General features: G+C 34.8%; 1 protein-coding gene across 18 annotated transcripts in view; it reads left to right on the top strand.

The window, feature by feature from the left end:
• Nucleotides 1-14,111, top strand: part of PLEKHA5 (pleckstrin homology domain containing A5) — a 258,711-nt gene that overhangs the window by 226,869 nt on the left and 17,731 nt on the right. For 17 of the 18 annotated variants that reach the window (XM_064284509.1, XM_064284508.1, XM_064284503.1 and 14 more), the window contains 4 exons: nt 3,344-3,445; nt 6,922-7,033; nt 7,979-8,025; nt 9,855-9,975. In XM_064284509.1, the coding sequence (XP_064140579.1) occupies nt 3,344-3,445; nt 6,922-7,033; nt 7,979-8,025; nt 9,855-9,975 (382 nt within the window). Of the gene's footprint in view, nt 1-3,343; nt 3,446-6,921; nt 7,034-7,978; nt 8,026-8,772; nt 8,962-9,854; nt 9,976-14,111 lie in introns of all 18 variants that reach the window. The other variant, XM_064284534.1, reaches the window with a different exon arrangement.

Genomic DNA, 14,111 nt, shown 5'->3' with positions numbered 1-14,111 from the left:
AGTGAGAGAGTGGAGAGAATGAGACAGGAAGTGGGCAAAAGTCCTTTAGCATTATGAGGCTTATCCATGTGGTTACAGATTGCAAGAGTTCATTTACTCTCTTAACTGGTTGGCATGGCATTCTCCACTTTTTTTTATTGAAAGTATTGTACTATGTAACCAGTGCCTGTGATTTTAAGATAATTATATATTTGAAAGTTATTACCCCTTTTAATTGCCTTTTGTGTGTGTGTGTGTTTGTATCATCTTGACAAAGTGAAGTCATATTTTAAGGTTTTAACATTGTACTTGTATAATCTATTAAATTGTGTGGGAGGAAAATGATGTTGTGCCAGTGCTACCCCTTGTCTTGATATAGTTGTCATCTCCTGTTCACTTGTGTTTGAGGACCTAGGGTAAAGGCAAAAGACCAGGTAGGCACAGCAGGATTTTGAGACTCGGCAAATTATGAGAGTCATTGCCAAACCTGCTTAGGAGACATCCTCCCCAAATTCAAAAAGCAATTACTCTAAACGGCCAAAATTTTTAACACATTTAAATTTTTCAAAGTATGCATTTTAAATAATTCTTTATTGCATGAGTTTTTAAAAGTGACTTTAAGCCAGTTGCAAAAAATAAAAGGAGCCCTGGTGGCGCAGTGGTTAAAGCACTCGGCTGCTAACGAAAAGGTCAGTCCACTTCTGTAAAAATTTACAGCCATGGAAGAGGACAAATAACTGCTTGAGACCACTACTATAAAAACTCATTAAAAGGTTTACACACCGAAACAGTCTTTGATGATTACAAGGGTGGGCGGAGGGAAGAACACTAACTAGACAATAGATAAGTAGTAACTTTGGTGAAGGGTAAGGCAGTGCATGATACTGGGGAAGTCAGCACAACTTGACCAGGGCAAGGTCACAAAACTTCATAGACACATCCAGACTCCCTGAGGGACCGAATTACTGGGCTAAAGGCTGAGGACCATGGTCTCAGGAGAACATCTAGCTCAACTGGCATAACATAGTTTATAAAGAAAATTGTCCTACATCTTACTTCGGTGAGTAGTGTCTGGGGTCTTAAAAGCTTGTGAACAGCCATCTAAGATACTCCACTGGTCTCACCCTGTCTGGAGCAAGGGGGAATGAAGAAAACCAAAGACACAAGGGAAAGATCAATCCAGAGGACTAATGGACCACAAGCACCACAGCCACCACCAGACTGAGTCCAGCACAACTAGATGGTGCCCAGCTACCACCACCACGGACTGCCCTGACAGTGGTCACAGTAGAGTCCTGGACTGATGCTGAAGAAAAATGTAGAAAAAATTCAAACTCACAAAAAAGACCAGACTTACTGGTCTGACAGAGACTGGAGAAAATCCGAGAGTATGGCCTTCAGACACTGTTTAAACTCAGTACTGAAGTCACTCCTGAGGTTCACCCTTCAGCCAAAGATTAGACAGGCCTGTACAACAGACAATAGTGCATATAGCTCAACTGTGTATACGGGACTAAAATGGGCACACAGGCCCAGGGGCAAGGATGAGAAGGCAGGAGGGGATGGGAAGGCTGGACAAATGGAAATGGGGAACCTAAGGTCAGGAAGAGGAGAGTGTTAACATGTTGCAGGGTTGGCAACCAATGTCACAAGACAATATATTAATTATTTAATGAGAAACAGATTTGCTCTGTAAACCATCTAAAGCACAACAAACAAAAAATTTACATCCTTGGAAACCCTAGGGGGCGGTTCTACTCTTTACTTTAGTGTTGCTATGAGTCAGAGTCACTCGACAGCAGTGGGTTTGAGTTTTATTTTGTTCTTGGTTTTACAGAATATAAGAAATTAAGTAACTCTCTGAAAGAGCCTTTAGGAACTTGAGATAACCTGTATTGCTTCCTTTTTAACATCTCTTCATACTGAATACCTTTTTTCCTTATCCAAGATTATTGCTCTTGTTAAAGTGACATTTGTCTGGGGGGTCAGTGGTAGAATTCTCACGTTCCTTTTTGGAGACCCGGGCTCAATTCCTGACCACTACACCTCATGGCACAGCTACCACCTGCCTGTCAGTGGAGCTGGCATGTTACTATGATACTGAACAGGTTTCAGCAGAGCGCCTAGACTAAAACAGAGTAAGAAGAAAGGCCTGACGATCTACTTCTGAAAAATCAGCCAATGAAAACCCTATAGCTCACAACGATCAGGTCCACAGTCAATCATGTACATGATGCAGGACCGGTCAGTGTTTCGTTCCGAGCAGTTCAAGGCAGAAAACCCCTGGTTATGGGAAGGTTCTAAGTTACTCATTCATTTAACATAAGCATTTAGTAAATATTTGTTGGCTGCTTTAAAAGTGCCAACTGCACACTCAATTCTGGTTGTATAGTGGTGGTCAAATACAGTGTCTGCCGTCAGTCAGTTTATTAATGTTACTCTTATACTACTCTGAACATCTGCAGAATAATTATAACCCCATAGAAGAGTAATTACACGCCAATGGAGTAGCATCCCTGAAACAGGATGATGTAAAGATGTGCTTTTAAGCACCTATAGAATCATTGTATACTCAGTAGATTACAGGCAGTTAAAGACCAACTATCAAAAAATTCTGTTATTTAGGGTTTTCGGAATTTTTTTTTTTTTTCCAGAGATGAAAAGTGTAGATGGATAGTGACCGTATTGAGTCTCTGTGAGCAGGATTTGTTGAATTGCTTATATAGTTAACTGAATTAATCTGCTTTATTGTATTACCTAAATAAAGTCATGTCAAATTTCTGGTGTCTTATTGAAAATCCAGCATGCCGCAATATAAAGGATTTGATATATTTCCTTGAGAAATGTTAATCAGCACAGATAAGAAACGGCTTATTGAAAATCCAGCATGCCGCAATATAAAGGATTTGATATATTTCCTTGAGAAATGTTAATCAGCACAGATAAGAAACGGCTTTACTTATACCTCTTCTGCATTTTAGGAGATTACCTTTGAGAAAATTTACCTTATTGTCATGAATAAAATAAAGTATTCCCTCAGAGTAATACTCTTTAGACAGTAGAATCAATATAAATATTTTGAGATCATGAATGAATAGTAAGTAGTTACAGTGGGGCTTTTTTTTATTATTTTTTTTCTTATTTAGTAAATTTAAATACAGCAGTAGCATAATAATAAATACCTAAGTTGCTCAGTAAATCTTGTTGAATTGGACCAAAAAAAGAGAAAAACAGTAAAGGAATATGATATTTTATTTTGGCCAAGATAATCTACATAATTTTCTAAGATCTAGAAAAGATGTTTTATGGATAGCACCATAAAAGCATGTTTTCCTGTTAAAGTAATTAATACTCTTTGTTTTAGGAACTGGAACGAGCATGGAGAGAATATGACAAGTTAGAATATGATGTAACTGTTACCAGGAACCAGATGGAAGAACAGCTAGATCGCCTTGGTGAAGTTCAGGTACATTGCTGTAACTGGTTTTGACTGGTACTGTGTAACCCACTTTGTTAGATTCATGCATACCCTTAATAATTTTTGTGTTCAGGCTAGCTCAGACACACTTTTGAATACTTTCAACGACAGGGATCATATATCTTAGAAAGTAGCCTCAGACCCTCATTGTTGTAAAGTTATTTGTTATATTGGGTATTTAGTGAGCCCTAGAATCTTCTCTGCTCCTAGCTATCTGAGTTCTGTCATTAGATCCTATACATGTGGCTTCATATTCCTCTCAAGTTTTATCTGTATCATTTGGAATTGAGGTATTGATATATATGAATTTATCAAATAGTGGAAATTGTATCTTTTTTATATTTACTTTTTATATTTATTCTCATCCTTTCTGTATTAAGTGTCTCTGTTTTGTCAAATTAAATTTAACCTATTGTACTTGACTGACATATTATTAGAATGGGGGATGCTACAGCACCATTTGATATAAAGAATCTGGCTTTGTAAACAGGTAGCTACGGGATCATGATCCAGGTCTTAGTTTTCTTATCTCTAAAATAGAAATAGTAATCTCTCTTAAAATATTGGAGGGATGGGGACAATGCCTGTTTTTAAAAACAATAAAACTCACTTAATGCCTGTGACTGTATATAAATTTGATTATCTTCATTGGAATCCTAGCGGAGTAACAGGCAAATCAGTAAAATGAATAAAAGATGATCAACTAAGTTGACATATAAAGCATGAACTGTTCTCTGTTCATGCTGTCCATTATAATAGCCACTAGCCACATGGGGCTGTTGAGCACTTGAAATGTGGCTACTATGATTAAGGTTAATAATCAACGACAAAAATAAGATATTAGATACAAAAGAGGAAAACTATGTCTAAGATTGACTCGGCAGCAATTAACAACAACGAGGTTTAACCCAATGGTCAACAAACTCTTTGTAAGAGGCCAGATATTAAACACTTCAGATGTTGCAGGTACATACACTCTCTCACATATTTTCATTTGCTTTAATTTTTGGTTTTTTTAACAACCCCTTAAAAATGTAAAATCCATTCTTGGCTCAAGACCATGTAAAAAGGGACCATGGACCACAGCAGTTTGCCAGTCCCTGATCTAACTTAACAAAAAATGTTTATTGTAAAAATGTAATTATGGTACATTAAGAAGACCTGAATAATGGAGAATTATAATTGGTATGACATTTTCAAGATGAAAGTTCTTCCTATACATACAGTTGTATTCTTGCCAAATTTCCAGAAGAATTTTCTGGCAAAGTTATCAAAATGGTTCTAATATTTTGAAGGCTATAGTAAAGACTCACAGGTAGTTAAGACATTTTGAGGGGAGAAACAGGGCAAATGTAGAAGGCGTGCTCTGTGACGTTGCACATGTGATGTTGGACGTGTTACATAACTACCCTGTGCCTCAGTTTCTTCACCTGTAAAATGAACATAATAGTAGCTACCCCTGTTATTATGAAGATGAAATGTGTTGACGGTTTTGAAGCACTTAGAGTAGAACCAGGCACATAAAACAAACTGTTAACTATTTGTCAAGCAAACATAATACAAAACCATAGTGTTAAACATGGTACAGGGCAAAAGTAGATCAATGGAACAGAATAGAAAGCTCAGCGGCAGACCATGAATATGTGAAAAGTTGGTATTTAATCAGTAAGAAAAAGATAGACTATTGGAAAACAAGCTCACTGTATCGATGCCTTGCTCATACCATATACAAAGGTGAACTTCAAATGCATTAGCGACCTAAAGGTAAGCAGTAAAATTCTAAAGCTAATAGCAGGAAATGTAGAGTGGGGATAGACTTCTCAAACAAGACCCAAAAAATACTACCCACAAAGCAAAATCGAATGTGGGAGCAGGGGAAAGAGAAAGTGAGGAAAGAAGGAAGAAAAAAGGAGGGAGGAAGAGAAAGAAAAAAATGTTGAAATTTGACTGTATCAAAATTAAAGATTTCTCCTCAGTAAAGGCAGTATAGACAAAGTTAATAGATGGCATACTGGAAAACATCAGTATCTTTGACCTCCAAAATTTAACAAGAGTTTACTATCTAGATGTGCAAGAAATGTTTTCTTTTTGATTTGTAGAGATAGTCCAATACGAAAATAAACAAAGACTGTGAGTAGTTAATTCATAGAAGGAAACCGTTAAATTGATGTGTCGAAAAGTAAAACAAAAATAAGATTTTCATTGTATACTTTTAAGATGGGAAAAATATGTGTGTGTATATATATTATAAAAGTAATGCATATTCTTTTTAGAACATGTGCTAGTGTCTGATTTTTGTAGTTGATCTTCTCTCCTGATAAGTCTATATCAATGTCCACATCTCTGGGCTGTCGTGTTTGGGTCTTGTGTGAGTACTTCCTCCTTTTACTTTAATGCTTCTATCTTGTGGCTTGGAAAACTAGATAACTAAGCTTATGTAGTACTGCCTTTTTTTAGTACATAGTCTTTTTAGTCTTTAGGCTTATACTTTGAAAACATATTTCTATTCTTCTGAGGACATTTTTAACTTGCTGATGAAATATATCTAATATTTACAGTTTTTAAAAACTGGTATTAAAAATACTTTGCCAGGTAATGTGACAGTTTTTATAGTTTATCACCTGTTTCTTAAATAAAGTTGCATTCATAAAACATGTTGTTTATTGTTATCTAAAGTATTTATCAGTAAGACTCATAGAGTTCTAATAAAATCTTAAGAGAAAACTCATTTGATTTTTTTTTTAACCACCCCTTGAAAATGTAAAATCCATTCTTGGCTCAAGGCCATGTAAAAAGGGACTGTGGGCCACAGTCTGCTTCAGTTGGGATATTTAGTCTGAGGGCATGATACGGGGTATTAAAAGTAAGAAGGTTTCTATAACATAGGCTAGAGAACAGCATTGATAAATTTGGATTCCAAAATTGAAAATTCATCCTACAAATACATGTATTTAACTCTATCACTCAAAACTCTTCTAAATATATTTTGTTGGTGATTTTTTTTTTCCCTCCTTTTCTCTGTTTTGGCATTTCCCTTTATGTTGTAGAACTTAGGAAGCTAATATACTTTCCTTCCCCCGCCCCCGCAAGAAAGTTGTTTTTGTTTGAATTTGGGGCTTGTGAGGTTTTTTTTTGGGTTTTATTTTCCATTTTTAGTCCTTTCTGATCGGTATGCTTTTTGAGGATCATAAATAACGTAAGGCAAAGCTTACTTAAGAGTTGATTACTTAATTAACCGTTGGAGATGCATGAAATATCGTAATTGAAAAATTAATTTTTTTCCTCTGCTTTATCTTTTATCTTTTCCATTGAAGTTGCAAAATCAGAAGAGTCACATAGATCATAGTAAATAGTCTCAAAACTTAATCTGTTGCATTTAGAATTCTCATTTTTTTATGTATAAGTGAAATTTGTGACTTATTTAATGGTTTGTCTTGTACGTGATTTATCCATTTTATTGATAGACTGAATCAGCAGGAATTCAGCGTGCACAGATTCAGAAAGAACTTTGGAGAATTCAGGATGTCATGGAAGGGCTAAGTAAACACAAACAGCAAAGAGGCACTACAGAAATAGGTAAATTGGCTTTGTATTTTATTTTGTGGTAGTTGGCCACAGTATTATATCTAAGTGGAGTGGCATAGATAATTGGGTTAATTTTATTACTTTAGTCAATACTTCGACATCAGAAAACAAGCAAAGCACTCTTCTTTATAACATCTAGTCAGCATACGAGAAAGCCATGCCAACCTCGCCCACACAAAAATAGCCACAGTTTTGTGAGTAGAAACACACGTGGCACTTTGGTTTTAGAAATGTTTTTCCCCACAAAAAAAAAACGGGCTCATATTATACTATTTTCTGGTGGCGGAGTGGTTTTGTGCTACGTTTGCTAACCAAAGGGTGGCAATTCATATCCGCCAGGCGCTCCTTGTAAACTCTCTGGGGCAGTTCTACTCTGTCCTATAGGGTCGCTGTGAGTCAGAATCAACTCTACGGCACTGGGTTTGGTTTTGGTTTTATTATACTGTTTTCTACAATTTGCTTTTTCCACTTATGCAGTACAGTGGATTAACTATAATTTATTTATCCATTTCTATATTGATGGGCATGTAGGCTGTTTTTAGTTTTTGCTGCCATACCAGTTGCCATCAAGTTGAGTTGAACATTAACGTACATATATCTGAACCACATTTAATAGTTTCCGAGAAGTGATATTTCTAGCACACATCTTCCATTTTAGTAGGTACAACCAAATTGCCATCCTAAAGCCTTACATCAAATTACACTTAAACTGGTAATATTTGAGGAAACCCATTTTCCCATAGTCTTGTTAAAACTGGATATTTTGATTTGTATTTCTTTTTAATGTAATTGGTTTGAAATCCTGAAAGCATTAACAACTGAGGAATTAAAAATGGAAGCTTCATTTAAAATAAGGAAAAGGAGTTTTTTTTGTTTGCCTTTTCTGTAGATTTAGATGTATTTACTATAGTTATTTATTTTATAATTTTTTAACAGGTATGATAGGATCAAAGCCTTTTTCAACAGTCAAGTACAAAAATGAGGTAAGTTTGGATTGTTTCTAACTATAATGATTTTAAATATTTAATATATGAATTAGAAGACATTAAGCTTTCTCTGCTCATTTTACAAAAAATGTTTTTTAAATATATGCTGTTCAAAAGTTATTGTATTAATCTTGAAATTTTGTTGATTCAGTAATTTGATACTTTAACAATTGTGATTTTTCTTTCCTTAATGCAAAAAAATTGAATCACCACTTTTTATCTATGTTAGAACTTTAATATTATCATACTGTTTTTGTAAAGCTAAGTCTGCTGTGTATCATGCATGGCATAAAGAAATTATAGCTGCAAAGAGATACTGTCAACCTCATTGAAAGAATCTTTGATTTTGAATTTTGTGTAGAAACCAATCAAAGAGAAATGTTTCTCCTTTTTTCTCTTAAATTTGAGCAAAAAATAAAGTACAATTTTTAAATTGATCCATTCCTTTAATTTTTAAAATGAAATAAAATGGTTAGTTTCATACAGTAGCCTGTTTTGATATTGCACTCCAGTATAAGCCATACCTATGTATTACTGAAGAAATTAAACACTACCATATTTAAAACCCAGTTATTGGCTATCGTAAAATTTTTTGGTTGTACTTTTCAGTTATGAGAGTTTTGGCTTGACAGTGTCCCTTTAATTATCTTAAAGTGAATGTAAGTTAATTTACCGTTGAAAAAAATTAGGTATACTTAATTAAATATGCTTATCTAAATAAGGTGACTATTCTACAATCTTTAGGAAGAGGAAGTAGTCCCACCTCGTCCTCCACTTCCTCGGTCCTATGACTTTACAGAGCAGCCTCCCATAATCCCCCCTCTGCCCAGTGATAGCAGCTCCTTGCTCTGTTATAGCAGGGGCCCAGTGCATCTGCCTGAAGAAAAGAAGATTTACCAAGTTCAAGGATATCCAAGAAATGGATCTCACTGTGTAAGTGGCTGGAATAGCCACAGAATAATCAATCATGTGTGCCCTCTCATTTTTTTTTATTATTTTATTTTGCAATCAGACTTTTTTTATCACCCCATTTTTTTTATAACCTCACTTTTAGCCAGTGCTTTTTTATTTATATATCTAACTTTGTCGTATGTGCGTTTCCTATTTTGGTTTTACCATTCTCATTTGTTGGAGCATTTTCATAATTGTGGCTACTTTATTTTATACATCTTGAAGGAGCCATATTTTAAAAATACCGTTTCAGGATATAGAGGCAAAATCGTGTCTTTGGACCAGAAAGATGAAAGAATGGGATTGTTGCTAGGAATAATGAAAGGGTTGGGATGTGGACAGTTCAGTCTAGTCTAGGAAAACTGCTAAAGAATCTGGACATTGCCAAGGAGACATGTTACTACTGGAAATCGAAAATAAGAGGTTTAGGGTTAAGCAAATAACTATAAAATATAAATAAGAAAAGAGGAGAATAAGGAAAAAAAAAGAAATAGAGCTTACTTTAAGAACAACAAAATGTCCATAACAGGAATCTTAGTACTGGATGGAGCCTCATTTATTCAGACCTTCTTAGTGAAAATTTCTTGAGTTAATATGATGTAATTATTTTTAGATTTCAGTTAGACCATGGTAAAAATGTTCTAATGACTTTATCTCTAAAGAGGAATATTAATTTCAAAACCAAAAGTTTTAGTAGCTGTAAATCCTTCAGATACTTTTTCTTAGTTGTGACATATATGTTAATTGTTTTACTTCCAAGATAGCTGAGTTGTTGATTTTTAAAATTTGAGATTTTAGTCTTTAGAGGTAAACATTTTAAAGGAAAGTTTTGGGTTATTTTTTCTTTTTTTGTAATTGCGTATCTTCCTTTCAAGGGTCCAGATTATAGACTCTACAAGAGTGAACCAGAGTTAACAACAGTGGCAGAAGTTGATGAATCTAATGGAGAAGAAAAATCAGAACCTGTTTCAGAAATAGAATCTTCGGTTGTTAAAGGTCAGCATCTGGGATATGTTTTACCTCCTGTATTTTTTAGACATTTTAACAGTGAATTCATTTTGCATATTGTGGACATATACAAGTCCACAATCCCTTATCTAAAACTTTGGAATCTAATGTTTCTGAATTAAGAAGTTTGCAGGTATTTGGAAAGTGCCACGGTTCATCTTGGCTAGGAATAAGGCAGCACCCCCTTTTTTAAAACATTAACATTTCTGGACTGTTTATTCTAAGTGGGATAAATAAAGACTGTAAAAAGCTTCACACACATTCAGGTTAGATTTTGCTGAGAAATAAGTTATGCCAAACTTTTGAAAAGCTTTCCATTGTCAGAGTTTTGTTTTTTTTTTTTCCAAAATTATTCTTGAGGAGTTAGGGACTGAAATTTTCACACAATTCTATAAAGTAAATTTCATGGATTAATACTTTTTCTTACTCTGTACACTCTAATCGTTTCTTTAAATGTGGGTCATTCTTCCAGAAATGAATGTCATGAAGAAAAAGAATAGAAAGGGGGAACACTGTTCTAGATTAAAAAGATAAAGCCAAATACAATTCAGTGCTCAAAACTTGATTGGCTCGTGTTTAAGAGAAAAAGCTCTTAAAGACATTCTTGGCACAATTTGGGAAATTTGAATATATTCTAGATATTAGATAACAGTAGATGTGATCATTATATTGTAGTCATGTAGGGCAACGTATTACGTGAATTCTAAATCACTTAAGAGAAACATGTCTACAATTCACTTTCAAATGGTTCACTGAGGAAAGTATGTATGTGTGTGTATGTAGATGTACTTATACAGAGATAAAGCAAATATGGCAAAATATAAAATTTTTTAGAACAAAAAAATGCTGATCATAACCTACTAGACTGAATTTTATAATCTGCTAAAGGGTCACACATACAATTTGAAAAACTCGTAATGGTAGTGTTCACATTATCTTTTTCCAAAATTGGAACTTTTTTTTAGGGCATCTAATGTCAATTTGGAGCCCTGGTGGCGCAGTGGTTAAGAGTTTGGCTGCTAACCAAAAGGTTCAGAGTTCGAACCCACCAGCCTCTCCTTGGAAACCCTTTGGGGCAGTTCTACTCTGCCCTGTAGGGTCACTGTGAGTCAGAATTGGCTCTCCGGCAATGGGTTTGGGTTTTTTGTTTTTTTTTTTAATGTCCATTTTGGGAGCCCTGGTGGCACAGTGGTTAAGAGCTCGACTGCCAACCGAAAGGTCGGCAGTTAGAATCCACCAGGCGCTCCTTGGAAACCCTATGGGGCAGTTGTACTCTGTCATATAGGGTCACTATGAGTTGGAATCAACTTGAGGGCAACAGGTTTGTTTTCTGGTAATGTCAACTTTTTCCTTAGAAAAGTGCAGAAAATCTTGAAAAATTCATATTTATACAGCTTTATATTTCTTTTCCAAATCCTATCTCCTCTTCGAAAGTCTTTATTACCTTCTTTACTGTTCATGCAAAATGTAAATTAAACTTCCGTAGTTTCAATTCTCATCTTATTGGTGCAGATTATTATAAATGTTCCAGAAAAATTACAGTCAAAAAAAAAATAGATAATCTTTTTGGCAATATGTCAAACTAGATATCCCAACCACTCCTCTCACAGAAAATGATAACAAATGCTGGTAAATGTCATTTTAATTTTTTTAAAAAAAGCATCAAGTTCAGAAAAATTAAAGAAAGGAATTACCAGAGGAGATAAACTACTTGACGGAGGGAACCAGGAAGTTAAATGGAACAGCAAAGCCAGGTACACCTTGTGATAGGACAAAGCTCAGAGCCTAAACAAATCAGGAGTCTGGAAGGAGATCTCTCAAATAAACTGGGCACCTCAGAGGGCTGTACTCAGCAAAAACCAATCAGTTGGACTTTTTTGAAGTCCGTTTAAAACTTCATATATAAAGAACTCCTACAAGTCAATAATAAAGACAAACAACCCAGTAAAAAAGTGGACAAAAGACTTGGACACTTAACAAAGTAAGATCTACAGTGGTCAATAAGCATACAAAAGGTTTCTATCCTTATTAATCAAAAAGGAAATTCAAATTAAATGCAAATTACAACTACAGTTCACTCTCTCTAAAATGGCTAAACTTAAAAGGACTGAATATACTAAGTGTTGACTAGAATATATAGCAATTGAAATTCACATTTCTAGTGGCATAAAATGGAACGAGAGTTCAGCAGCTTCTTATAAAATTAAATATGCCATTATCATATGACCCAGCAATTCTTCTCCTACACATTTACCTGAGAGAATGAATACATTCCGCAAAAATACTGGTACAAGAATTTTTACAGCAACTTTAACTCATAATCGAGTGAACTCAAACATGCCTGCAATCATGAATATTGTGCAGGACTGGGAGGGTTTTGTCCTGTTGTACGTAGGGTTACCATGAGTCAGAGCTGACTCAACAGCAGCTGTCTGTTATTCAAAATAGAGAAAAACTGGGAACAACCCATACATCTGTCAGTGAATTAACAAATTGTGATATCTTCAAACAATGGAATATGCAGCAATTAAAAAAAATGAACTGCTGATTAATGTACAATAAGTATGAATCTCAACAACACATATGAATATAAAAAAATAATTATGGTAAGTGAAAGAAGCCCGAGACAAAAGAAGTAATAGTAAACGATTCCCTTTTATGAAGTTTGAGAAAAGGCAAAGATTGGTGTCTATTGGTGACAAACATCAGAACAGTGGTTGCCTTTTTGGGAAGTGTGGGATTGACTGGAAGGAGCTTTTTGGGATGATGGCAATGGTCTTTATCTAAATTCAGATGCTTACACAGGTGTATACATTTCTTAAATCTCATCAATTTTACACTGAAGATCTATGCATTTTAGTATACATTTTACCTAAATAAAAAGGAGGAAGGATAAAGACAAATAAAAACTGGGAGAGTTTCCCACTTCTTGACCATAACTTAAGAGTTCGGCAATACTTACGGTAGAAGGAGAGTGATCAGATATGGAAGTTTTGAGAAGCTAGAAGGAATGAAGGAAAATAGTAAATATATTGGTAAACCTAAACAAACATTGACTGTATATGCTTGTTCTCATTGTCGTTGTTGAGTACCTAATGCAAGGTCATCATATAAAATTCAAGGATTATTCAACACTTGAAGGCAATAAGAGTTTATTCACATAGCAAATAAACATGTGAAAAGGAGCTCAGGCTTTTTAGGCATCTGGGAACTGCAAATTGAAACCATGATGAGGTACTGCCATGCACACACCAGAATGGCTAAAGTAAAGGCCGACAATCCCTTTCTTAATAATCTAACTGTTCTCAGTAGTATTTCAGTTGGTTTCACTTGGATTTTCCAGATATGCAGTTGTATCGTAATTATAATTTTCCTTTCTCCTTCCTAAATTTTTATACCTCTTCCTTCCTTCCCAGAAGCTAGTAGCTCCACAATACGTTAAGATATGGTGGAATCTTAATTCTGTTCCTGACTTTAATGGAAATGGCTCTAATCTTTTCCCAATGATCATAATACTGGCTTTGGTTTGGGATATCTACTTATTATATTATGGAAGTATGTATTTATTCTCATGAAAGGATATTGAATTTATTAAATGTCTTCCTTAATGATTTTATTTTTTCATTATTAATATAGTGAGTTATAATTTGTAGATTTACTAATAAGCCTTCTTTAATCATGGTATATTTTTTTCCTTTAATGGTCTGCTAGTTTCTATTTGATAATGATTTATTTTAGATTTTTGCAAAATATTTATAAGTATGATTGTTGTGTAATTTTTTTTAATTCTTACCCTCCCCCTCCCCCCCCCCAAAAGAAACTAGATTGATAGTTTGATTGGGACTTTGTAGCTTTTCTTAAAAGCTCAAAAGATCTGGCCAGACTGCCCTTGTTTGCCAATAGCACTGGTCTACTGAGGCTGAGTAGCACCCGTCCCCTTCAAACAAGGTACATAGAGAGAGAGGGAGAGCCATTTGTCACATGTGTGACATTTTTAATCCTTATAGGTATCTGAATTATAGTCCCCTATTTAGGGGAAGTGTTTAAAGCATATATAAAGTAAGAATTGTGTGTTTCATTCTTTCAGTTTTGCATTTTCTGTTCCATTCTTTTTGGGGGGCTCC

Source organism: Loxodonta africana, chromosome 4 (genome assembly GCF_030014295.1).
Source record: "Loxodonta africana isolate mLoxAfr1 chromosome 4, mLoxAfr1.hap2, whole genome shotgun sequence".
NCBI classification, from domain to species: Eukaryota; Metazoa; Chordata; class Mammalia; order Proboscidea; family Elephantidae; genus Loxodonta; species Loxodonta africana.
Note: the sequence above shows the minus strand (reverse complement) of the source record. Positions and strands in the feature narration are given on the sequence as shown.